The 26,369-nt window shown below is 44.3% G+C and overlaps 2 protein-coding genes across 4 annotated transcripts; one reads left to right on the forward strand and one right to left on the reverse strand.

The window, feature by feature from the left end:
* Positions 1-338: 338 nt before the first annotated feature.
* RPL35A (ribosomal protein L35a) lies at positions 339-4,203 on the reverse strand. The gene is made up of 5 exons (XM_030493691.2): positions 4,132-4,203; positions 3,665-3,707; positions 2,387-2,539; positions 1,274-1,418; positions 339-397 (listed from the first exon to the last, which is right to left on the reverse strand). The coding sequence occupies exons 2-5, from the start codon at positions 3,673-3,675 to the stop codon at positions 374-376; spliced, it is 333 nt and encodes a 110-aa protein (XP_030349551.1). The 5' UTR covers positions 3,676-3,707; positions 4,132-4,203; the 3' UTR covers positions 339-373.
* On the forward strand, positions 3,929-26,272 carry IQCG (IQ motif containing G). Of its 3 annotated transcripts, none has more exons than XM_030493687.1 (10): positions 3,929-4,267; positions 7,731-7,878; positions 11,227-11,465; positions 12,639-12,767; positions 14,896-14,977; positions 21,638-21,799; positions 22,432-22,506; positions 24,119-24,250; positions 25,413-25,514; positions 26,030-26,272. In XM_030493687.1, exons 2-10 carry the CDS (start codon positions 7,753-7,755, stop codon positions 26,168-26,170), a joined length of 1,188 nt encoding a protein of 395 aa, XP_030349547.1. In that variant the 5' UTR covers positions 3,929-4,267; positions 7,731-7,752; the 3' UTR covers positions 26,171-26,272. The 3 variants fall into 3 exon arrangements, with proteins under 3 accessions (XP_030349547.1, XP_030349548.1, XP_030349549.1); XM_030493688.1 differs by lacking the exon at positions 3,929-4,267 and adding an exon at positions 4,440-4,526; XM_030493689.1 differs by lacking the exon at positions 3,929-4,267 and having other exon boundaries at positions 7,556-7,878.
* Positions 26,273-26,369: the final 97 nt, after the last annotated feature.

A 26,369-nucleotide genomic window follows, 5' to 3' on the forward strand; every position in this document is an offset into this window, starting at 1 on the left:
AACAGGAACAAGGAATTTCCCTCTACTAGGTAGGCAAGGAAATACTTCTCATGTTCTAGGTAAAGTTTCTGTGTACAGTTACGGGGTTGTGAACATTTATTGTTCAGCCCTGCAAACAATTCAGATTCCAGAGACAGGTCTCACTAAAGACTGCCAGTTATTTGTCTTTAGAATGTAGTCTGGTCTGCAAGTGCCTTGCCAAGCACAGGTGAATCTCTGTTTCGTTGTCTAGCTTAGAGTCACTACTCCATCCCTGTGCTGTGAACTCTGATACGCTACTGAAAAAGAAGGAAGTTCCTCAAAAAGGTGGAGGGGACAAAACCAGAAATGTACAATAATTAAACAGAGTCTCCATTTTATTTGCAATAAAAATTTAGATCCGAGATGGATACAGCATCTGCAAAACACAAGAACAGACAGAATCATGTTAGAAATCTTGTTATTGGACTGTACTATTTTGAACACAAGTTTTTCAGTTGCAATCTGGTTCCTCAATCTCTTCAACTACTATAAAAGCGACCCCCTTCCCCCCATTTACACAGAAGAGGCGCAAGAACTGAAAAGCCCAACAACTAGTTCAGTGACTCGAAGTAGCACGTTGCTGAGGGTACAGGCTGCCCCGGCAGTCAGCCCTCCTGCTCACAGACAGCAAGAGTCCTCACGGGCCTAGTTTCAGGATGTAACTGCGCCACTCCTACTCCTAAGGCAGAGGAAAAAGTCAGAACAGAAGGAGAGAAGGATTGTACTCCCTGATACTCCTTTGACAACATCACCAGAAAAATACGGCATCAAAACTCAGTGAGGGACCTAAAGTCTTACTGAAGCCTTGTGGCTAAAACACCAAGTGTGGAACAGGTACTAGTGGACATGTCAGGATAGCACTCCCCTAAGTTCAAACATTTGGGAGGTAGGAATAAAATCTATCAATGGGTAGAAATCAGAGTAGAAGGGTACAAAAGTACATGATCTGGGGAAAAGAAACCAAGACAGCTTTAGAAGGGAGCAGAGGAAGAGTCCTGGAAGTTGAAGGGCCTTTCCAGACAAGCTGAGCCAGCACACAAAACCCTTGACAATGAGATGAACCCCCTCAGCACAAGAAGCTACCAATAAACCCCTCCTGGCTCCAAAAGGAGCATTTACCAAAGAGCCATGCTGAACACACAACAGCAACAGAACAAAACCATAGTTCAAGTTTTTCCTCATATTAAGTGGGATTAAAAAGCTCCCTGAAAACTGCCACGAAATATCTTGTTCCTGAAATAAATCCACTTACCACCCGGATTCTGTGTCCAATGGCCTTGGCAGGAAGGTTGGAGCGGAACTTAGCACGAACCATGCCACTGTTCCCATGGGCGCGGGTTACCTTCCCCCAGATCACTCGTGTCCTGTTGGGCTTCCCACCGGGGGTTACAGTGTTGCTAAGGAAAGAGAGGAACAGCCTGCTGAGGCAGCCAGCCACAGCCCTGTACTGGGCTCTGCAGTGACAGGGCAGACAATGTGGCCTCTTTAAAGCACTTCAATAACTTTATTCCACAACCATTTTTAACTGGACCACATTCCACTTTTATTTGCCAAGCCTGGGAATTTCACTATACTTTCCAAACAGCTACATACTGCAGCTTGTAATTTATCAGAAGCTCCACTGGAGAACTATTAAGTTACAAAGCTGAAGAATTTGTAAAACACTGATGCTAATATGATCAAACCAAAAAGTCAAGAGTTTTCCACAGAAAATGCAACATCTTATTTGTACCATTTATCCAGACACACCAAAGGCAGGAGAGGCCTAAGCCATTGCAATAGACTGCAAAAAAATGCTTTAGAGAAGCCATATGTCATCTTGGAAATGATGGTGGTCAAGTTAACACTCCAATTTTATTCAAGGCAATTCTGAATTCCCATACCTGAACTCCAACAACTACACTCCAAATAAAAAATAAGTGGAAGATATTAAGTTACTGTTCTTAAGGCTTCCACCAATGCTAGCACAGCAGTGACAGCGCTCTGACATGGGCACACAAATGCCAGGATACAAATTCCTCCAGGCCTCACAAAATAATTCTGCTTTTTAATTAACTCAATAGCTCACAGGACCCACCTCAAACTCACCTCACTTCAATCTACTCCATCAATCCACCTTCAGTATTTGCCAGTCTCGAGCAAAATTTGTTTTTCATAATTTCATGATCTGAATTAAGCCAATTAAAGCAAAACCAACCAAGGACATTAAAAATAAAACTATCCCAGGAAACTGCTCTAGACAGTACTGAACCCAATTTATTTTTGTTCTGACAAAAGCTCTGTAAGCAGACTGCTCACATGCTGGCATTTGCAAAAGCTGATAAAGGAGTTGGCTAATTCAGCATAACAATAAAAAGCAACTTACTTTTTAGCTTTGTATACATAGGCACACCTTTTGCCCAAGTAGAAGTCTGTCTCCTGACGGGCATAAACACCTTCAATTTTCAGAAGGGCAGTGTGCTCCCGCTGGTTTCGGAGGCCACGTTTGTAGCCAGCAAAGATGGCCTTGCACCACAGCCTAGAGACATTGAAAGCATTTGCAAATTATAATTCACCCATAATGTAAAAACAAATCATGTGCTGTTTCAGCAGAAGCTATTTCCGCACCAGAAAAAATTTAGGAAAGGAAAAACCCCACTACTTTTGCTTTTACATATTACTGCAGATCCCTACATTCAGTTAACAGAGAAAAGCTAAGTAACGGGGACATGAAATATTTATGAGAGCTCTGTATCTGCTTGTAACAGATTTCTGGCACTACAGGCTGCATACTAAACCCAAAGTGCTTCAACATCAGTAGGTATTACGTTTTCAATATATATTTCAATATATATATTTCAATATATGCCTATAAACACTCTGTAGTGAGTAAATTTATTTTTTTTCTATACACCACAAACGGTGCCTCCTGTGTTGCAGTAACTGCTATAGAAAATAGTAACTGCTGCTAATTTGTAGCCTCAAAGGACTTAGCTGCAGTTTATCAGGACAGCTCCACATGCACCGGACCAGTGACATTACAGAAACTCCTCAACAATTCTTCATGACAAAGATGTGTCTGTACTATGCACGTAAAGCAATTACAAGGCTCATTCCACACATCATGTACACAGTGTGACTGTCTCGACTGCCTCCAGCAACTGTCCCATAACACAACAGTATTAAACCAAGCTACCCAGTTCTATCTTTCACACATACACAAGAGAAGATGAACTCTACAGATACAGATTAAGACAAAAAGTTATAATTCAGACTCAATCCCTGTATCCATAAGGAAACTCGACAGCAAGTAGCTCCGTTACTCAAGGAAGCAATATGCCAAAGCCTCCACTGCACACTGGAGGTTCACAAACACTGTGCTAACAAAGCCACCATTAATATTCCACATCTATTGAAAGGCCAGGGAAAGCGTGGCAGAACACATGAACAGCTATGACTAGCTTAAGGCAGAGACTTGAGAACAGGAAGACACAACTGTGGGCGTTTAGCAGAGGGCTCAGCAGGGCACTGGGCAGAAGAGCTGCCACAGGAAGATGGATCATTGCCCACAGCTTTAACACTCTCAGAAATGCTCAGTTTGCAAGACTTGTCAAAAGTACAGTGCAACAGGGAGCCGAGAGCCGTCTCGGGGTAGGTAACTCACCTCCCGGTCATGGTGTCCTCCTGAAGCCCTGGTCCCAGCAGGCCTAGAAACGACACACAAGCCATGAGCCTCCCAGGCCGGCCGCTCTGTCCAGCCGAGTGAGCGGGAGCTGCCGCAGGCCCGGTCCGGGGGCCAGAACATCCTGATAGCCGGGAGCTACCCAGAACCAAGCGACAAGGAGGAGGGCCGCCAGCGTCCCCAGGCCGGGCTCCGCCTCGCGAGGGAGGGAAGAAGACCCCTCCGCTTCTCCACAGAACGGGACGCTCCAGGCGCCTCAGCCCCTTTTCAGCTACGGGCCCCAACCTACGGCCGGGACCATCCGCCGCACATCGGCGCCATCCCGCCCTCTACCCGCTCCGCACGGCGCCAGCCGCAACACCCCCGGAGTCCCGCGCCCGCGACGGTGCCATGGCGGGGATACACCCCCACGCCACCCCCTTACCCCGCGCCGCCGCACCCCGCCTTACCCCCACGGCGGCGAACCAAGATGGCGGCAAAAGAGAAAGCTGCCGCGCTGCCTTCCGGGATATGGGCTGGGAAGGACCCTCCTCGGGCAGCCGCGAGCACCGCCTGAGCGGGCGAAACAGAGGCGACCCCGGCGGGGTGAGTGCATCGGGCCCCAGCGCCATTCCCCGCCGCGTTTCCCCCCTCCTTTTTCTCCTCCGGGTGGCGATTTGGGGAGGGGCGGCCCCAGCCCCGCCGCGCAGGCACCCGCCTGGGCAGCCCCGCGAGGTCCCCGGATCGTGGTGGTTGTCATGGAAACGGGCGCCGCCGCCGCCGCGCGCCAGTGAGCGCCGCAGCGGGACGGGGCGGGCCCGGCAGCGGGCGGACGGGCACGGCGGGAGCCCTGCGGCCGCCCGGGGTAGGAGCGGAGCGGGGGTTATCCCGACGCGGAGGTTGAGGGGGGGCCTGGCAGGGCGAACGGGGCCGTAGCCCGGCGGTGAGAACCGTCTGCGGCTGTAGAACAAGCCGAGGAGCCCTACGAGGGGGCAGCGAGGAGGTGGAGTGCTTGGTGCTTCTGGGATGGCCAGGGCTCCGGGGCCCTCTTCTGATGGCTGCTCTCCGGGCCCTGCCCTTCTGCCTCCGTTCTCACCTTGAATTGAATCATCTCAACATTTATTTCACTCCCGATATCACCTTGGTGACAGAAAACATGTATTTCTACACTCAGATCCCTGTAGAATGACATGTTTTCCCTTACTCATTTTCCCATGTTGGGGTCATTCACTCCTGATCTATCACTTCCCTCACATAGGCAGAAATGTGAGGGAAATGTGCCCTGGCTGGCCAGACTTTCACTGTAACTTTGTTCCTAAGTGTCTTAAGCTGCATCTGGACACATGTCCAGAGAGCTTTTGGGGGAGGGGGGTGGCGGGGGTGGGAAAGAAAAAGGATCTCAGGAATCTCAGCAGCAAAGTCTACTCTTGTCTTGTCACCAGGTGGGCTTGGAGAGCTTGAGCCTGGACTGAGGAATTAAATCTTGATCCAGGAGCAGAATCAAGTCCATTTATACATTGTTGGGCCACGGTAGAAGCAGACAATGCCTTGCAAGCATGTATAAGCAGAGTTTTTCTTTAGAGAGATTAAATTGTTAGGAAGTAAGAGCAGAGAAGGGATAGAATATTATGAATTCTCCAAATTACTCTGTTGGCTTCTACTTTAAGGAAGAGGTAGAAAGCAAAGCAGCGCTCAGTAATCTATCCAGTTACCAGTATCAAATGTGTGCTAGGCACCTCTGCTTAGAGAAAGAACACAATCCCTGCTTTGAGGAGAATAAACTCTGTCAAAACACTCTTTTCCAGCAGTAGAGATGCCACAGTCAATAAATGCTCCCTAAATCTTATCTTTTCCTGTCCCACACAGATCTAATCCCACATGGGACATACAGCTAAAAGTAGCACCACGTCTTTTACTCCTGCACTCAGTTCTTCAGGGTTCTCATGAGTGCAGCCTCAGAGAGCAGGAGCATAAAGTCTTTACAGTCAGGATGAAAACTAAATTTCATCTCTAAGCCAAACCCAAGATATGTCCTAACATTTATAGTGGTAGGCAGGGTTTTGAAGACCACTATTATTTTGCTTGCCTAAGAGACTTTTTTTTTTTTTGTAAAACCCAAGGTATTTCTGATTTATGGCCCAGCTGCTGCCACTATGGATATTCAAATCTCTCTTTGCCAATCATTTGCAAAACAGAGATGAAGGAGATGTAACATTCTCAGCTTTGAATTTTCTCACTGGAATCCTTAATTGACTAAAAGGAATGCTGTCTTTGAAGCCATTTGAGTTTATCAGGCAGCAGGATGGGAGAAATGTGCATCCAGGACTCTCACACAGCAGAGGGAGTTGCAATCCCCAAAAGGAACAGGAGGCCAGACTTTTTATACAGTTGTTTTAAAAATTATTTCTCGATATGTTTTTCTTTCCCTTTAGATCAGCAGGGAAAGAATGTCAACCTAAACTCTTGGGGAAAACTGAATCCTTCACATACCTCCTTTTTTCTTTTCTTATTATTAATAGAGTTTAATGAACAAGTTCGGCAAAGCACAGTGATTAAGGCCAATGCCAATGGCTACATCAGGATGGCCTGTGGGACTGCGTTAATGCTAAATCCAGAGAAAGCAGCTCACTATTTGTACTGTTTCTTAATGCTCCAGACAGTGGTTTTCTTCTCACTTCCAAGTCAACATAAATCCAGAGCGTACTGGCTTGGCACATGCATCTTCTGAGGGAGAAGAGGTTTCTTATGGTTTTAAGAGGAGACACATAGGAGGAGCAGGCTTTAGAGAGCCAGTCCAGCCGTGAGCTTTTTTAACACATATTAATATCTTGAGTAAATTCTGTCCTGGACAGAAGCTGCTGATGGGATCGAGGAGAAGCTATTGTATCCTCCTTTGTTTGCGATTAAGTCACTTTTTCCTATAAGGGCTGCAAGCATTACCTCTTCTTTCAAGAATGCTGTCGTAATCATCTGTCACAGCTATCTCACAACGAATCTTTTTTGGTTTTTACCATATTTTTAGCATTAGGACTCTACATGTAATAGATTATTTTTATGTTGTTTAGACTCAAAACATGGATTGTAGATTTCTTAAAAAGATAAAACCAAGTTAAACATTTAAAAATATTTTATTAGTGCCTGCTGACTGGAAAAAAACATCATCTGACTTTCTCTATGTAAAAATACTTAATTTGTGCATCTCCACTTCTACCATTGAATCCAAGGTTGAAAAGAAAGGAGAAGTGATGTTTTGGGCTTGGAGGGATTGTCTAATGGCTTACCAAAACATTAAAAATCTCAGAATTTCTCCATTGTTTATGCAGGTATTTTCTTGTGCATTTTTCTAAATGGACCAATTTCACTTGGTCTAATAGTGAATTTCCATTCCTAGAAGCGCTTTCGCAATATTCCATGTGTAAGCAAGGCAAAGGGATGCTAAAACATACATCACAGCAGTTTCACATTTGAAATGCAATTTAAAATAAAACGACACAATGTTAAAGATAGTTTACTTAGTCCAGATATTGGTTCTTGTTTGACTTTCAACATCTTAAGGTGATAACAGTTCCTGCTGAGGAGATTTGCATCATAGAAGTGTTAAGGGTACACAGTAATAATGAGGAATGATTAGAGCACAAAGGTTCATGATCTGAGATTTTATATGATGTGGATTTATTTTTCTTCCTTTTAAAAAGGCACCTTCATTCTGCTGTTTTGCAAAGAATAAAGTCCATCATGAAACACTGCTCCCCCCCAAACTGAATGGTGAGGCCACCTCACCCAGTTTGTGCCTCCCGTATCCATTCCGTCCTCAGCCTATCTATCCAGATCTGCTGTAGGAGGGACTAGGCCCTACTTTGTTTTGTGAAAGCTAAACATTCCCACTGTCCCTGAATGCAGCCATTAGCAGAGCATAGCTTCTTTTATAAACAGTATATGAAAGACTATAAACAAAGCTAAGGAAGTATATGAAAGGCTGCAAATAAGGCTATTTCAGGTCTACCTTTAAACTACTGTTGCTAGCACCATAGCCTTTCTCATTAGTATCTTTTGTCTTTGTTCCTCTTAGCAAGAACACAGTGACTAAAGAAATGGAAAAACTCACTCATCTGGAAGCTCTGCTGTTTACTGCTGTGCTGGAGAATTGTGTCGATCAGCTCTCAATTCTTGGATATATTATGCCGGTTTCATGTGAGGGCAAGACAGACCTCGGCCATGTATGTGCTTCTATCCTCCCTGCTTAAAAAAATACTTCCCCCCCCTTTTTTTTCTTGTCTTACTGTTATGTCTTCTGCCAGCATTTAAAAAAAGTCAACTCAGATATTTTCTCTGCTAAGTGTTCCATGACCCTTGGGTGAAGAAACACATTAAAAGTGCATGGATGACCAATTTTAATATTTATATGGCAGCATCACTGAGAAGCCTTTGTCCAGACTTGGTGCAAAGGACCTCACTGACCTAAGATGAGGTTCCTGGGCTTATAATTTTAAAATCTCAATGGTTAGATGACAAGCAAAGGACTAAGGAAAAGGAAGCAAAACATAACTATGTTCTTATGCCGATACACAACTACTTTAAAAATACAAACTAATAGCACATTTGAAAGTACTCAAACTCAGGATAATTCTGTTCCTCTCTAAATCCACACAAAAGTTCCTCTAGTCCTCACAGTGAATTAAGAAAGATTCTACTTCAAAATATGTTAGTAACTATCCATTTTCAATGACCATTATTAATTAGTTGATTTCTAATAGGCATCATAACTAAGAAGGTTTGGGCAGAGAGATAAGGAACAGAAAAGAAGTCCTAATGCTCAGGCAGAGGTTTGCTGCTTGTGAAGGAAGGGGTTGTGATATTTCTGGTAGCTGATAGACATAAGAAACAGGATGGAACCATCCTGAGGGGTAAATGGTTCTAAGTTCTGTTGTGATATATTTTAAGTTACATCGCTGGCTGTTTCCATTTTAAGTGGTTTGAAGCCCTTTTTTTTAAGAGGAACTCAGAAAAGAGTATGTGACCAGGATAGAAATAAAAACTGGGATCTGGGTTTTCAGATCTAATGCTATTCACTCTGTCTAATGTGCCACTTAAGAATGCAAGAGGAAGGTAAATCAATAAGTTGTTTTCTACGTGTGTCCTTTCCATATTACCTTCTTTTTAAAAAATCCATTGTGGGGCCGCAGAAGCTGGTGTTACACTGTATTTCAGGGAATGAACGATGCTTATACTGTGCAATAGAGGGCACTCCTCCCCTTAAGAGTCCCGTGAGCCACCCCCACCTGTATCCAGAGGATGCTTCTCTCCCAGAGTTGGGTGTGTAACCTCTTGTGTGCCAGCAGCAAAACCACACAGACAGAGCGTATCTCTAGAACGGTAGTTGTTGTTCTTCTTCAGACGCACAGACTCAGGCTGGCAGAACTACTAAAGCTACACAGTTATAGCGAAAACACCTTAGCTTTTCTCTTCAGTCACAGATGCTCATTTTTACCAAGTCACTTCTTAAAAACCAATTTTCTCACAGACTATAAACCCTACTTGTGTTCTGAAAGACACCAAAACAAATTTAAAAGGAAACAAGAAAATGACTTAGGGAAGCTACTCGCTAACTTTGGTGCTCTGTAATTTGCTACTCCTCCCTGTTTCTCAGTTTATGTTTGGCTGTTATTGTATTTGTACAAGACCCGTATTTGCAAAGCACCCTGGAGCTCTGTCAGTCGAAAAAAATCAATGACATTTTCAAAGACTGACATCTAAATTTCAGTTGATGACATTTCTGAGAGGATTAATCACTGTGTTGGCCAGCATCTCATTGATTTTCCAAACTGGGGACTCTTGTACATTGCATCATGCAGTGTACCCCCTCAGAGAAAGGCAGCCTTTCTATTTGCTGAATTTTGGGCAAAAGACTAGCAAAACATAAACAGCTAGGAGACTACACAGTTGATAACACATGCAGTTTACAAACTCCTTGTCTTACTTACGTAGTTATTTGCTAATTATTAGTGTGTTTACAGACAATTCAGTTAAAGCCTATCTTGAACTTTCCCAGACATAAAAAGTAATCTATGAGAACATTCATAAAATCTACATTATATTAAGCAGTTTGTTTGCCAAAATTAGTTCTTTCTGAAGTACAGCCATCACCAGCAAACTATTTAAACATTTTTTTTCTAATTAACTAACTGGTCTGTGCACATTTTGCATGCAATTCATTTAATGTAAATTTAACTGTCCAAATTAAGCATATAGTCACCTAGACTCCTTCTGTAGTCAGTGGTGAGTCAGGCACTAACAGAGACTGATTCATCCCATCTGGAGATGTCCACAATACTCAGACCGAAGCAGCCGCTTGCAGTGTGCTCTGCCCTCAGACTACACAGCATTGCAGACCACTAATGGAGCCTCGCTTGACAAGTAACTTCTTGGAAGTAGAACTGGCATACCCAGTTGCTGCTTTGACCCCTTGTTTTTACTCTGTCCTCTGTGTTGCATTGGCACAAATGTGTGTGTGGTTGTGGAGGGATCTGGACTGAGAACTGGTGCTGCTAAAAATAAACTTACTGTTTTTTTTTTTTTTTCCCTCTCCTTTTTTTTGCTGGAAAATGTTTCAGCTCAGTGAGTTCTCTCATCAGTTTTCTCAAGCAGCCAGGGTGGGAGTAGGCAGCTCTGGGCTGGGCTGGGCTTTGCAGTGGCTTTGTTAGCTGGCTTCAGTGGTACTCCTAATAAATGTTCAGCCACAGAGGTGCCGGTAGGCAGGCAACAAAAATTTTGATGTCCCAGTGTATGCACTTGCATTCTTACCCATAGCACTTAAAGCAGAGAAACTCAAAATATTGGCAGCTCTCTCCTACATGTAAAGGTATCTTGTGGCCGTGTACAATTTTATTTAAAAAGAAAAAGCCCCAGAAAAGCAAAAGCACACTATAAAGCTATGAGCAGATAGTTGATGTCTATCACTTATTTCCACACATCTCAGCTCTTGTTATAACAATAATATTGTAGGGAAAGGTCATGGTGACAGGCAGAGGGAAATGGCTAAGAAGGAGAGAAGGCAGAGGGAAAGCAGGCTAACAGTCTTTCAGTACGTAAAAGCTGCTGCAAAAGATGGAATGATTTGTCCTCTCTGCCTATAGAAACGAGGACAAGAAACTGGTGTCTTGACTGGAGCTGAGGAGACAAAAAACTTTCTTATGGTAAAGATTGTTGTGACATGCTGGCACTGGCAGAGTAGTCTCCATTGCTGGAGGTCATCAAGAACATGCCAGGAATAACAAGTCTGAACCATCATCTCTTGGGGCAAACGAATTCACCTTTTGAGGCTTTTTCTAGTCCTGTCACTTCAGGACTTTTGATCCCATAAACTTTAATAAGCCTACATTGTGTGCTCAGAGCTAACCAACACAAATGCTTCTGCTCTTCTTCTCTTAGCAGAATGTAACATAGACTATCAACTGCTTTTAGTATAGCTCCACTCTATTATTAATTTTTCTTCCTCTCACGCGATGTTGCAGAAGGTCTACTTCCACTGCCCAATGCGCAAGCAGGTGTCTCTTATTCCCTTTCAGGCTGGCATCCAGGAAATTAAAGAAATCGTAGAAGCTCAGAAGGAGCTGGACAGTTACTGTCAAGAGTCAGAAAAGCAAGGGAGCAAGGAAACAGTTACCTCCATGTCTCTGAAAAGCATGGAACACAAGCAGCAGCTGGGGAAAACTGAAGAGCTAAAAAGTACCTGTCGTCTTTCCAATAGGGCTGTGAAACACAGTGCTCTGTCCATAGAGAGTCTCAGAAAAATTCAAGCTGACAGGTGAGCGAAGCACAAATATGATGACTGCGGGGGATGTTATGAGCTGTAATGTTCTCAGTTTATCTCTTCAAAGCAAAAATACAGGCTCCTCACTCTCCCACTGCTGGTGTACCTCAGTCTTGGTCTGGAAGGCGTACCTCTAAAGAGAGCAGTGGGGTCTAGCTTCACAGGCAATTTAGTTCTGGCCTTTGCTTGCCTCTGGATGCCAAGTGATGACAATCAGTTTATTTTGAATGGAGTTGCGAAATATTACCCAATTGATACTTGTTGCTCAGGTGGAATTCATGCCAGGTACTAGCCAGTGCTGATGTTCTGCTGTCTAGAGTCAGATTCCCCTAACAGAGATGTACAGGTCAAGAGGGATCTGAGCGTTGTCCCATGAACTCATCTATTCTGCAGGGCACACAGAGCCTCCATGGTCGCTACAGACATTCTCCTTTATAGAACAGATAATGTATATAAATACCAAAGAGTGTCTTTCTTTTTTAAAATATTTTTTATTCCTGCACCTAATCCAGTGTCTTGATTTACAGAAATACCAACAGCCTTTGGTTTAAAAGACAGACTGGGGAGCTGAGCATTCAGTATGCATTTTACTGCATCCTGGCTTTAATGTTATATCATCAAAGGGCTTAAAGAAGACCCTAACACAAATGAGAAAAATGCAGCTAAAATATAAATATCATATGCACCACGAAATTCAATAAACTGGGCAAGCCCATGTATTTGCTAAGATCAGCATAGGGCTGTACTGGGATATTTTGGCACACAAAATCTCTCTCTTCAGAGACACACTTCTCTGCCTCCCCAGGTCTCATTTTCCAAGATCCACCTATCTGTCATCACTACTACAGGCCAGCAGACTTCTTCTAAATGGCAGTACAGTCTGGCACAGACTGGATATGTTTGTGCCTCTTTTCTATTTCCCAGAGTAGCATTCAAGGCAGCATTTTTAAATTGTAAACTTCCATGAATTCCTAATACAGTGTTCTCCAGACGTACAAGAAGCAGATACCATGGGAGAAGCACCTCTGGCTTTGGTAGGACATAAGAACACAAATGGGACCTTGTATTTCCTTACCTTTTTATCTGAAAATAATAATGGATAAAGGTGCCTCACACTATAGTACCAGCACCTATAAATTGCTGTTGTGTTCCTTTTCTTCCTGGCAGGCAGTATGCAAGTGATGTAATTACAGCCACTATGAAAAAGATGCAGGAATCAGGAACATTCAATAGCCTAACAGAAGCTAATGAGAGAGAGAAGGCAAAAAAGAGCAAGTTTCATGACGTCCTCATCAGGTCAGTGTTGTGTTCAGTACTTCCCTGCTTAACTGCTGAAAGCCAAAGTCCATTCCTGCTTAGTATATATGCTAAAAAGTTAGAAAAAACCAAACCCCAACCTACACCCAAAATACAGAAAGGATTCCACTTTTTCAGCTTGAATCATTCTGTCTGCTTCACAAACTGCACTTCTTTCCCCTTCAGAAAGAAATAACTGATGGTTCTGACACTGATCTGAGCTAGGAATTGCCTGAGCTTCGACTACGGTGGACACTAGTGTCTGCAATAATGTGAATGCTGCCCCATATCAAATTGAAACATAATGTGATGTAGGAGCTGATCTTTAAAGGAGTGATCTTTAACTCCTAGCCCCAGTGAAAGCCAGAGCAGCAGAGAATCTGTTCAAACCAGGGCCAGCAACGTATGTTATTTAGGTTATGTGATGCTGGGGAGTACCTGTTCTGACTCATGCTAATGCTAATATGCTCTTTCCCAGGAGCAGTGAGAGGCTAGCACAGATGGTGACAGAGGCAGTTATATTATTTATGGCTAATCCACCAGCCACTGCACTATAGATCCTCTTCTGACCCAAATCTTACAGGGCACAGATTTGTTACCATCTCAACTCAAACTAGTGATTCCTTAACACACACTTCTGGGCTCTAGAGGTTTGGAGGTGTTTTAAGCATGGGAAGCTCTGGTTCAATCCCAAGCCTATCAGAGAGAACAGCAGTCATCAGAGAAGTATTTGATCGTTTTAAAGCTACCCTGTTCTGTGTAGCAGCTCAGGCCCATCATTTAGGGTAGACAGCAGAGCTGCTGTAAGTCATGATTTGTCACGAGTCCAACCTACTGAATCAGGTCCGGTGGTGGCTCAGTGGTCTGCCTCTGGGGCAAGCCCTCAGCTTCCAGTGAAATGGGTGATTTCAAGCACAAACCTCAACTCTTCCACTGCCTAAACCCAAGGGATTTATTGTTTATCCATGAAAGGGACAGAAAGCAAAAGTAAAAGCAGCAATTGCTTGTGGAATAGCTATCCAATACTGGAAGGTGGAAAGGAGAAAACAAATTATAATCAGAAAGGACATAATCATTTTTATTCCACTCCATCAATCATATCTAGCCACTATGATGTCTGTTCTACTATATATTCTTTTCATGGAATAAAATTGTTCTGTCTTTCAATATAATGCATACTTGCCTGGTTTTGTGTCAATATACTAGTCTGAAAGCAGCCTGCAGTAAGACTAGAACTCTGTATCAGAAGCTTGTGCTCTAACAGGTCACCCAGCTAAGGACTGAAAATTAAATGCATATTTGATTGAAAGGTTGGGATAGGGTATTAAGTCTCAGGTACCAACTGTAGCATTTACTGGCTTTATATCAAACTATAAGCATAAAAACTTAGAAAAGCACTCTAAGTGAAATGTGATAGTAACACCTAGAACCTTATTGCATCTGCTAGCCTCTCGAGCTTTTGCCTTCACTCATATCCCTTCACAGATCTCAGAACCTGAAGCAGTGGTTTTTGAAAGATTTTAAGTCTGATACAAAAAAACCCTTTCTTGGTACATATAATGAAACTTACACAATTTGGCACTGTCTGCTGGTCAGGCATGCTTCTGCACAGAATCAGGGAGGTTTTTGCTTGAAATGCAGAAACTGTGACCCAATGGTAGTCATCTTCCCTCTCAGCTACAGGAATTGCATCATCCTCAAGTGCACTCCATGCTTTCAAGACCTTTCCCTGGCTTTTGGCTCATTCATCCATTCATTCCCACCCTCCTTGCTCAGTCTGTGCATTTCTTCTTTCAGAATTTACTTACCAAGACACTAGCTTTAGGGAGAAGTCTTTGTTGCAGATGTGCTGCCTCCCCAAGATTCAGATGAAGAGGTGGATGCCTTTTTTTGTTACTCAGCCACAGGAAGCATCTTGTCTTCTACTGGTCTGAAGAAATTGGCCAAGCTTTTGTGTGCACTTCTTTTAGTTCAGCTGTTAGAAACTCATTGAGCAAGCAGGATAAGCAGGGCAGTGTTCAGCAAGGTGCCACAATGTACCAAGAGACAGGAAGTTCCCCTTCAAGGTGAACAGCTCCTGTCTTTTTTTTATATATTCAAGTGATTGTATTTTCACATTTTTCTTCAGGGAGAAGGAAGGAAAGCAGCAGATAAAGTCACTTGAGAAACAGCTGCAAGATGTCAAGAAACAAACTGAAATAGAACTTAAGGTGAGATCACTTAGCGCTGGGCATCATGCCAGGGGGGAAGCCTGTTAGCAAGGTTGCCTCTGCTGCACAGGAACTTGCACTCAGCTAACAGAACATGTGGCATATATAATGATCCATAATGTAGGAATATAGAAGCAGTATAATTGCAATAAAGATTTGTATGCTGAATAAGCCTGGTAATAACTTGAAGGACAGTGTCCCACTGTTTTCAAACGGGAGTTCAAAATTCTCATAAGCTTGAGAGACTATGATCAAATTGGAATACCCCAAAACACTGCTGGGAGTGGCAAAGCAGAGACATCTGCAATCAGTAAGAAAGAGGTTGTCTGCAGATAGCAGTATTTAAGGTTCTGCCATACTTACTCATGCAGATGTGACACCTGGCACAGGAGAAAGTGTGACAATGAGGGAGTGAGAGACACCTGGCATAGCGGCATGTCATTTTTACCCACATTTTTGTCTGGGGAAAATTTCATTATTTGAATCTATTTTTCTAGGCTTCCAGATATTAGAAAATCCAAACCTGAGAGTCCCACACAAAGGCAGATCAACATTATTGCACATACACTGTCAGCTTGATCTTTCTTGCTCAGTATTTCCACCCTTCTGTCTGTAGCATAAAAATAAACACACCATTTTATGTGTGCATTTTATTTACTGTGCCCCAGATGCACAGTAAATCTGGAGCATTCTGGAAATGTCAGGCTTGCTACACAAGTGCAGGTCATTTGAATGCCATATCACTGGTCACTTTGATGCTCACCAGACAGCTCAGACTTGATGTTCAGGCGTGCTTGAGCGCAAAAGCACACACAGTTCTGTGCAGAAACATGGAAATGTAGCATAGCCCTGCTGAGGCAGGAAGAGTGTTACAGAAAACAAGCAAAAGGCAGGCAGATTCAGAGCTATACAAGGACTGGAAGAAGGAACAAGAATCTGATGCTTTGTTCAGTACTGAGCAAGAGGACAGCAAGGGCATCTGAGGAAATAATCAGTATCACTGAATTTTGTCTTTGGACAAAAGTGTGGACAGTATTCAAGCCGGGATATAGTTGGCTACAGAGAGGAATTTTAAGCCACTGACATGCTGGTAAAGCACAGTTTATAGAACATGAGGGTTTTGTGCTGGCAGTCTGGATGTGCAGTGGAAAGTTTAATTGTAAATACAGCATGGTTGTAACAACATGAAGGATCTATTGGCACTGGTAGTGTATGCAGCTAACTATAGCTGACAAAAACACCAGAAGTCCAGGAAGATATTAGAACAGCAGAGGAGAAAGCAGGAATATGCAAGATGGGAAAATTCATTTAGGTCAATGTTCATCTACTAGCGGAGACCCTGGAAATGCATAACATACATTGGGAAGTGTCCCTGTGGGACAACCCAAAAGTTCCTTGACATCTGCGTGGCAGTTAAATGAAATAAGCTGGATGGTTTGTCAGGCTCAGAGACTGTACATTGTCTGTTTGCTTCTGCACATTGTCCCTTCTCAGTCAGAATCTGATGGCTCGTGGTAAGCCCCTGTTCTCCCATCTCCCCAAGCTAGTGGATATGATGGGGTTGTTCTACCGTGTAGTGCTTCTCAAACCTCACAGTGTCTGGGCATGCAATGTACCTATCTGGTTCTGGTTTAATGCCTTCCCAAGGGCTGATGTGCAGGGGGCTGTAATCATCCTGTCTCACACTAGCAGCAATGTCCTGGCACTGTGCAGTCAGGCCGGGCACTTCTCTGTGTCCTGCCCTGCATCTCTCCCACCTCTTGCAGCACAAGGTATGTAGCTCCCATGTTGAGAGGGTGCTCTTCTCTGTATTCTTTCAGTACCTTCTGCTAATTTGATTCTTGCTTTTTGCCACATGAAGTGGGATCTGGATTCATCTGGGATTTTGTTTTTATATTTCCAGCTTAAAAGTCCTTTACTCGGCTTCCTTATAGTTTTGGCTTTGATAACAAATCAAAGACAAGACTACTTTCAAGTACTCCTTTCCTCCTGTGCCAAAAATAATGGTGCCTCACTGCATCTCCCAAGGGAGAATAATATCTATTTACTTCATATGGGATTTTCCCTTAGGCAGTTTTACAGCCACTTGCATGATTTGTCACCTTGCCAGCTAATTAAAACCAAAAATACACCTTGCTGATTTTGGAGTACTTTGAACAATAATAATGCACAGACCTGTAGAAAAAAGCCTACATGGCTGTCTCCAGTCTAGTAGATGAGAAAACTAAAGTGAGCAAATCTAATAATGGAACCAGAAAAACATAGTCTTTGCTTCACGCATGTTGCCTGTACGTTTGTATTTTCAGCCTTGCTACCTCTTAATGAGATGTTAATTAATGCAGTGTTAGCCTGCTCAGCTCATTTTTCTTTCTAATGGAACACAAATCAAATGCTGAATGTTCTTTTTTTGAATCTTGTCCGTCTGTCTTCTTGGAAAGCACTGGTGTCTCTAAAGGAGCTGAAATTATCACTCTGGTTTTGCTCTTATCCCTCCATGCAGGAGCATCACCAATAGCTCTAGTTTGGCTTCAGGAGTTCTGTTTGCTGCTGCAGTGTTTATTTTCTAGCTTGTATAAAAATACTCACTTTCTCCGGTTTCCTGGACAAGCGATAGCAGTCTGGTCAGCTTTTGCAACACGTTCACATCATATAGTATTATATAGTTTAACGTAAAAATGTAGGAAATGTAAACTTTAGAATTCCTGCATTGCTATTCACCTGAAGACTCTTTATGTCATGCCGGTTTTGTGGTGTATTCATGCCATAAATGTGTGCAAGTCATGGTATAATTCTATAACAAGCAGTAATACTGCAGGCTACCTCCCAGACAGAAAACCATGTTGTTGCACTATGGTACCAATGAAAACAGGTTTGTAACTTTTACTATGTGGGCTCTCATAACACACCCAGGGCCACTGTGTCAGTGTACCACTTGGTAGTGCACTTACTAATGCAACTAAAATCCATCATATTTCTTCCTTTACCCTCTTCCAAAAGGACAAATGACGAAGTGTTCTGCAGGAATGTTTTAAACACATACACACATGCACTGGTGCATGTTCCTACTGCAGAAACGCACCAGGCGATTACAGCAGAAGACACAAGGACTGTGATGGTCCTGAGCTCCTGGGTGACTGCTGGCAGAGCCCCAGGGCAGCTTGGCAGGACCTGGAGCTGGCGCACTAGATCCAAACCTGGCTCCAGAGGGACAGGACTTTGGACAAGAGTGCTGCTGCTAACAGGTCTGCTCGCTCTGCCAGCAAACTGCCCCTCACACAGCTTGCTCCTGCAGCTGCTGGGGTTGGAGGTGAGCTAGTGGAGGGCTGCAGAAGCTGTTATGGCGAAGCTGGGTGACCTTCCAGTTTTCGTGTCCTTTCAACTGAGGCATTTCTTAGGGTGTGCAGCATGTGGATGTTCCGGCAGCTGGGACAGAGCCTTATTGAAGTGTCTGTAGGGCTGCATGCTGTGGTTTCAGGGGGAGCAAGTCCAGGCTGCAGCAGGTGTGTAGATCTAAGCATATCTTCAGGCTTTGCAAGCTGAGATACTGCAGTTGCCAGTGGAGAGACTTGAGCTCATACGCAGCCAGTGTGGAAGCAAGGAGGCAGGCAGCAGGGCTCTCTGCTGGCATGCTGCCTGCCTGCACATAGCACAGCACCCATTCCCCTGCCCCCTCCCAGTGCCTGCCAAATGGTGGGCTCTGGGTGTGCTGCTGGCTGCAGGAATTTCTAGACTGTTTACTCCTGTTGGCTATTTTTGTAACCAGCCATATTTTAAGTGACTGTAAATACTAATTGCTGTGGAACAGCTGAGAAATCTAGGTGGCACTTGTAAGAGAAACAAATCAAAGTAAATTATGATACAGTAAATTAAGAATTTGTTTCTTTGTTTGTAAGAGAAACAAATCAAAATGAATTAAGACACACTTAATTATGCACAGTAAATTAAGAGTGCATAGCCTCTCCAGCAAAGTGCAGTTCCTTTTGCAGCCAAACAGCATTTGTGGAGCAGACTGCTATGGCATTGGTAACAGCAGCAGACAGGACTCTGAGCTTATGTCTGCAAGCTGAGAGATCAGAGAAAATCAGCTTGTTTACCTGCTTGTGAAGCAGACTTGCTCTTTGCAACTATTTCCTGGGTTTTAATCTTGGTCTCTGCCAGTTCTGTGATAGTTTTGGACACATGAGGTATCATTTTGCATCTTTGTTTTGGCAGATTCAAGGCTGAAGTCATCCCAAATAAGCAGCCCAGAGGTTTACTGCATTAACTATGACAGCGCTCCGTGTCGGGGCTGGGAACTTTGCTATGATAAACAAGAATGAATAAATATGAACTCATTTGCCACGTGTTGCTTAAGTTCAGGGAACAGCATACTATACAGACGGTGCCCACAGCCTGTGGGCATCTACTGCTGTATTTACTACCTGCAACCTAATACTGAATGCGCCCCAGTTCCGCAGCACCAGGTCCATCAGCAGGGCTGCAGTAGCTGCCCACACTCCTCCAGCTGACTTTCCCTCTCCAAGCAAATGCGTTGCTGTAAACCACCAGTAGGGTTTTGCATTTCACTTCCCGTCTGCTTTGAATTGTGCAACCAAGCCCCCAGACTCCCCACCTCTAACAAAGATGTTTTACAACACCACAGACCAAATCCAAACCACAGACATGCCATACAACAAAGAAAACAAACAGCACAGACAGGCCCCCATCCCAGCTGAGGCCTGGGGCGCTGGAATCAAAAGCACTTTTTTCCTCTGCTTTACAAAAATGTGAAATAAAAAAGGAAATAACCTGGTGAAGTGGTCATGCTCTGTCCCACCTCTGTAATACCTGAGTCCTTTGTAACCTAGGCTGAACCCTCCTTTTCTGACCTGTTTGCAGATCCTTAGCAGACAGCAATAACACTGACATCCGCAGCACTTGGCTTTGCTGAGTTTCAGCACCAAAAACACCCAGCATCCTTCACCAGCATCTCCCCAGTCCTTCTGCCAGCCCCTCAATTTAGACATGATTCCACTATGAGACAGGAAGACAATCTCTAAATAAAGCGGTATGGTCACCTCGCATATCTAGTGACTGGGAACATGACTCCTCCCAGTACCCACCAAAATTTCATACCAGGGAAAATAAAGGCCATTACCAGATACTTTAATAGGGCACAAAAAGGTGCTGTCTGTAGCTGTCTGCAGTCATATGATGATATGGCTCTAAAATAGTATCTGATGTTGCAAATCTTCAAAAGGAAGAAAAACACAAATGTGAACACATGACTTTCAAACCCACAAAACAGCATTAGCCAAGGGCCCAAATTGTTCTGAGCCTTACAAGCGTACTTTACTCTTCCTAACTATGTCCCACAAGGGGTGCAGAGGGAAGGATTTTCCTTGTAACTGTTCCAAACTCTTCTTATAAGGAAACCTTTTCCAAATGAGTCATGCTGCAGCGGCTTTTAAACACAGCACTATTGAGCTGGCCTCTTCCTGTGGCATTTTTCCATATTTACACATCTGAGGAATGCGAGGGTGCTTCAGTGACAAGATATGTGGACTTCAAACATCTAAATGCCAGCACTTTGGTATTTCATCTTCAGCTGCAAGGTTTGGCTGATGAATGTCAAACCCATCACAGCATGTCAGGAAGGCAAAGAGAAAGGCTGTAATGGAGCAATCGGGCTCCAAACCCGAGACTTTAAGATTGATCTTGCATAACTGCATAGGAGACTTTGATGAAACTATTTAACTCTTAATACAAAAGTGCAGAGTTTTTCATTTTACAGGCGGTTCTTCCAAGTGCCAACCCCTGATTAATGAAACCTGTTACTCAAAGGAATTCATTAAAGGAGTAAACAAATCAACAACCCCATGTCAAGCAAATGCACTTTGCTTCCTGAGCATGCTCCAAAAGCTGGACAAATGGATCAGGATTCTTGCCCATGGAGAGTTCCTCAGAGACAGAATTCCCTCAGGAAAGCTCAGCTCCATTGCAAAACAGAGCATGGGGGGAGGCTGAGAGCTCATAGCAAGCTTTCTTCAGCACTTCCTTGTGCTGGGTGTGTGCTTTTAACAAAGTGGACACCATCTACCTGGTAAGATTTCAAGAACTGTTTAAACATAAGCACCACACAGATTAGATTTTTACCTGTTCCTAAGGTTGCATTTATACAGTTGTTGCATAACTAGGAAAAAATGAATCCAAGGAATAGAGCATGCTTTAGGAAACCAACCTTTGGCTTACGTGGGGCTGAAGCATTATGCTCTCTTACAGATGCTCACTCACTGCAACACTGAGACACTCACTAATTCAGGAGATTAGTAAAGCCTAACTTTAGGTAGTTGAAATTATTTGGCTTCTTTCATGCTTATAATAAGCATGACTGAATCCCTTCCTGGACCAGAGACCAGAAGGCCTGGCTTCTTGTCTCACTCTGTTCATTACTCCACCCTCTCCAGAGGTAATCAGTCCTTGCTGATGGGTTTATTGCCATCTGTATGGGTTACAAATCAAACTTCCCTTTGAAGTTGAGGTTGAAATGGAGCAACATTCAGGGAAAGTGTGAAGCCTATAGGCTTGTCTCTCCTGAGTTTAGCAGGGACTGGAGAGATTAAGAAACAGTGAGGTGATCAGTCTCCAGGCTTGCTTTTGTGCTTCTCTCTCCTCCACTAGAGCCGAGATGCTATGATTCTTAACCTCAAAGATGAGCTCCAAGAGATGAAAGCCAAAATGAGCATGGAGAGCTCCTATGTGAAGAAAAGCACTGACCTCCAGGTCCACGAAATCCAGAAGAAGTGTAGCAATGCAGAGAATATCCTGGACAAGGAAATTCAGGTAAGCCCTTCCCCATGGCCTCTACTGGAAGGCATATCCCGTTAGTAAGGAAAGAGTCCTCCCTTGCTCCCCAGATGCCCTTTGTGTTCTCCATCACAGTCACCAACAAAACTATTTGAACCTGGATCAGAAAACTCATCCAGGTTAGAAATCTTTCACTCTTCATTGATTCTCTGTATGGTCCTGCAAACAGCAACAGCATGGATGGCATGGCTGCAGGAGACAATGGCTGGAGGTAGGGACTGCTTAAAATAATGACACTATCAGAGAAACATAACTACGTTGAAAAGGTGTACTTACAAGGCTGTTTAGCAACATAAGCAGCCCAAACTCTCAGCACTGCCCACAGCACGTGGTGCTGATAAAGCTGTTCATGTGGCCCTAAGGTGAATTCGGCTAGAAAATGGTTCTGGTTTTGCAAACTTCCCCACTAGTCTGATCTAGTTGTCCCTTCCTTATGGATGGCCCAAGGTCAAGGACTGCCTCGGTTAATTTTGTCACTGGGAAAAAATGACTACACAAATTGCAAATTGCTCCTGCACTCTTGCTCACAGCTCAGCTTTCAGCAGCGAGTGTGTGTGCACACGTATGCACTAACGTTGTCTCTTGTCTTCTGTCTGTGCTGATCACAGAAGTTGAAGAGCAAAACTGATGAGGAGATTCGAGTCCACACGGAGATTGAAGATTTCCTCAGGCAAAACCATAAGGTATGTGTGACTGTCTGCTAACGCTTAAAGTAGCAACTGATAAACATTATACCCTCAGTTAGTGCCTAAAGAAAGCCAGTTATTGCTCTATCAAATTTACCAGGTTCTTCATTGCTGCTGTTTGAATGACTATTTATCCTCAAGTCATAACTAACCCAGCTCACCCAGACTTGGGATTTGCTACATTTCCTTAAAATTAGAGTTCATGTAATGATTGGCATTGTTTGTTCAGGTGTTACACATTGTTCCTCCCTCAGATAGTTGTATTCAGCTAATTGGAATTTTATTTAGACCTTCCTTGGCAGTAGCTGGGGGTCCCAGTGCCTCAGTGAAGGGTGCTACTGTGCAGACTGAGGGCAACTCTTTCACCAACCCGAGTGTTGTACACAGGAGGCACCAAGGAGGAAATGACACAACTTGCCAGCCCAGTTTTGCCTTATCTTAATCCGAGGAAGTATCAGGGTTGGATAATTGCTAATTCACAATTATTGTACCCGTTTTCAGCAGCAAACAACCATGAATGTCCTTGTGTTGTTGATCCAGAAGTTCAGAGCTCTCCTATTATCAAGTGTGCCCATTACAGTGAATAACACTGGAAAGCATCTCAAAACACATGACTGGAAGAAAACCTGTACTACTGCAGGGTACCTAACGTCACTGCTAGTACAAAATTTATTAGAAGATACTAAATTAAAAAAAAAAATGTGATTTGAGTGCAAAAAAAGTGCCGTATCTTCTGAGCAGTTAGTGTCCTTTGTATCGCAGAGCCTTAGGCTGATCAGTGCTTCGTAGTGAGGGGGCTTTCCAAGTACAAGCTGCAGCCTATTTGACCTCTACCAGACGGCAAAGTACAAACCTCTCCGTACTCAGACAGCAGCTGGTGGCTTTATAGGGGCCCACAGAGAAGAGGATGACCATGGCCTACATCTCCCTTGTGTGTCCAGCTGTGATGCCATAATGAGATTGATGCTTTTCCTCAGATTATTTTTCCATGCAAGCCATCATGGTTGTTGCTATGGAGAAATTGTTCATGAATGGAAGGAAGTCATCTGGGTGACTGTTTCAGAAACACCTGCCCTTCTATTCACAAGTGAGACAAAGCCAAGTTCACAACCTGAAATAGCGTGAAGTGCTCCTCTGGGACCTTATTCCTGGTGTGCTAAGCTTAATACAAAAAGCGGGTAGGGAGTCAGGCAGAGGACAAAAGCTTTCTCACTGACAAATTCTATTTCTTAACCCCCTCCCTCCCCCTGTGTAGACACAAAGAATGGCTTCTAGTTGTCACTTACTTCTCCAGGATCGACTGTGTACGAAACTAACCCGCAGTGCTGCTCCGTTCTTCATGCACCCCTGAAAGCCCAACCTAGCCTCTCTTCATCCCCAGCCCAGTGCTGCAGCTTCCATGGTGAACCCTCAGTGAGGGATCCGCAGGCCACCAATAATTTATCACTAGTCCTAGCGGTTTGGCCATTTCAAGATGAGAAGAAAACACTGACCATGCAAAATTTAGGGTACTCTTACCACCATTCTGACAGCAGGCCATATAATAGGAGCAAACCTTTCCCCTGTACAGTCTTTTTACCATGCTGAGCACCACTCTATCCCCATGCAGAAGGTGGAAGAGAAGCTGGAATACTGGGTGGACAAATATGAAAATGACACAGATGCTAAAGACAAAGAACTGGATGCCCTAAAAGTATTAAAGGCAAACAACTTGGAAATACTGCAGGGACTTGCCAAGGAGGTAAGACATCAGCAGTATCTCTGCTCAGCCATGCAAAACTGCATCCTGGCTTTTTCCTCCCCTCATTCAGATAAGGAACCAGGGCCACGGAAAATAAAAATCAGTACTATTGAGGTGTAGGGTGAGATGATAAGCACTGGTTCTGGGAAGGCAGGACCGAGTAGTCATCTTCTTTTTGCCACCTGTGACATCGAAGGATGATGATGTTTCCCCTACACCTATTGTCAAATACCAGCAAGTAATCAGAGAGCTATTGACAGCCTTTGAGAGGGTCAAAGATGCTGTCCCATCCCATCAGTATGTCTCACCTTCATTTGCTGCCTTATTCTGAACAAATCTCCTTCTAGCCTCACTGGTATAAGACAGGCTGAGACTGGAAGAGGCAGTTCATCCCTCCCTGCAGACATGTTTACAGTGCTCTAAGAGACTGATGCTGGTTAAAACCATTCCTGCCCCACACTGGTTTCTTGGTTATCTGCCATGCTCTGAACACAGCTATGCAGACACAGTGGGGCAGGCAGCACAGGGCAGAGAGAAGTGTCTAGAAAAAGGGGTGTTCTAAAGCCAGAAGGGATTAATTTGTAATCATTCCTTACTGTCACTGGGTCTGAGACGATGGCACTGAGTTAGATGTTTCCCTGTTTGTGAGCTCATATTTTTCACTCTGTACACTGTCATCTCAGTGTCCCAAGTGTGTTTGCACATCATCTGCTGCCTACCCCAGGGGAGCACAGGTCCTTCCTACCACCATCTGTTGCCTGAGACACCATCAGACAGCCATTTTACAGCGCAGGATCAGAGGGTTAATTACACTCAGGCTGTGAGAGGCTTCACTTTGGCAGCAGCTCTCAGTGCCTTTGGACTAATGGTGGTAATGAGCAACATTTGCCATCTGGATTCAGGAAAGATCAAATAAAGGAAACGGGGGAGGAAGGCCCATGCTTACACATTACCCTTGGGCTGTCATGGAGCTCCCTGGTGCACAGGCTAGGGACCCGCACTGTGGCCCAGTACACAGCCAGAGGAGAAGATTCCTTTCACCAGGGTCTGGGTGAGCCCTGCCCTGGCAAGCTGCTGGGCAGGGTGAGGCTGGAAGGACAGCCCTGCACTTTAAGGGAAGTGTTCTTCATGCTGCTGTTGCCACCCTTGTGCTATCTTGCAGTGCCAGACATTTGAGAAAACCATCATCACTGACCGGGCAGAAAAGGACGCTAAAAGAAAACAAATAGAGCAGGATGCCTTGGAGCTGAAGAGCACCCTGAAGGTAAATGGGAGCAAAGCTGAGGCCACGCTGCTCCATCAGCAGGTGGGAGTTAAAAACTTGTGCCACAGGCTTTGTTCAGGCAGAAAATAGCCCAAGAAAGTTGGCTGGTGTGGGGCAGCACAAGCAAAGGACAGACAAAGCCTGTCCCTTTCTACTGGGGCAGACACAAAGCCAGCAGTCAGCTGCAGGTTTGAGAAAGGAGCAAAAAGAGAAAAGGGGAGAAGCTAGTCTCCTCAAATGATTTGGGGCTGTGCCTATCACACCAGCCCCACTGCATGGGTGATACAGGGAGGGTCATGGAGCTGTTCCCTGCTTGTCCCCTTGCCACCAGCAACAGATGCCCTTGTCCCAGATGTGGATTCCTTCAGCATGACCAACACAGGCCCAACTGCTGTTGTGTGGGCCAGAGGTTCCCTCCTGCAGCTGGGGAGCACAAGAGAGACTCTCTGCCCATTGGGTTGTACCAGGTACTCCAGCAAGTGGCTTCTCCTAAGACCTCTCTCTCTCTCTTCCAGCTGCAGTCCTGGTGGAGAGGTACAATGGTCCGCAAGAACCTTGGCCCCTACCAGGGCCTCAAGAAGAAGATGGAGAAAAAGAAATCAGACCACAAAGAAAAAGGGAAAAAGGAAAAAGCTGGAGCAAAGAAAAAAAAGTGATAAGTAAAGAAAGTGGCCACAGACATGCTCCAGGGCTATTCCTAGGCATGGCACTGTGGTTGGTCTGTCTGACAGAACGAAATAAACCAAGTTCTCGAGCTATTCTGGAGAACAGAGTCATGTCACACACAGTTAAGGTAAAGCTACAGTAACTCTTAAGATCTTGAAGCTGCCCTTGCACAGCAGAGACATTTTCTCC

Source organism: Strigops habroptila, chromosome 8 (genome assembly GCF_004027225.2).
Source record: "Strigops habroptila isolate Jane chromosome 8, bStrHab1.2.pri, whole genome shotgun sequence".
NCBI classification, from domain to species: Eukaryota; Metazoa; Chordata; class Aves; order Psittaciformes; family Psittacidae; genus Strigops; species Strigops habroptila.

Coding starts and splice junctions, on each gene's coding strand:
- RPL35A (XM_030493691.2), bottom strand. Junction 1,419..2,386: donor TATGTATACAAAGCTAAAAA/GTAAGTTGCTTT, acceptor CTCTTTCCTTAG/CAACACTGTAACCCCCGGTG. Junction 398..1,273: donor TTGGACACAGAATCCGGGTG/GTAAGTGGATTT, acceptor TGTGTTTTGCAG/ATGCTGTATCCATCTCGGAT.
- IQCG (XM_030493687.1), top strand. CDS start 7,753: ATGGAAAAACTCACTCATCTGGAAGCTCTGCTGTTTACTGCTGTGCTG. Junction 11,466..12,638: donor AGAAAAATTCAAGCTGACAG/GTGAGCGAAGCA, acceptor TCTTCCTGGCAG/GCAGTATGCAAGTGATGTAA. Junction 24,251..25,412: donor TGCAGGGACTTGCCAAGGAG/GTAAGACATCAG, acceptor GCTATCTTGCAG/TGCCAGACATTTGAGAAAAC.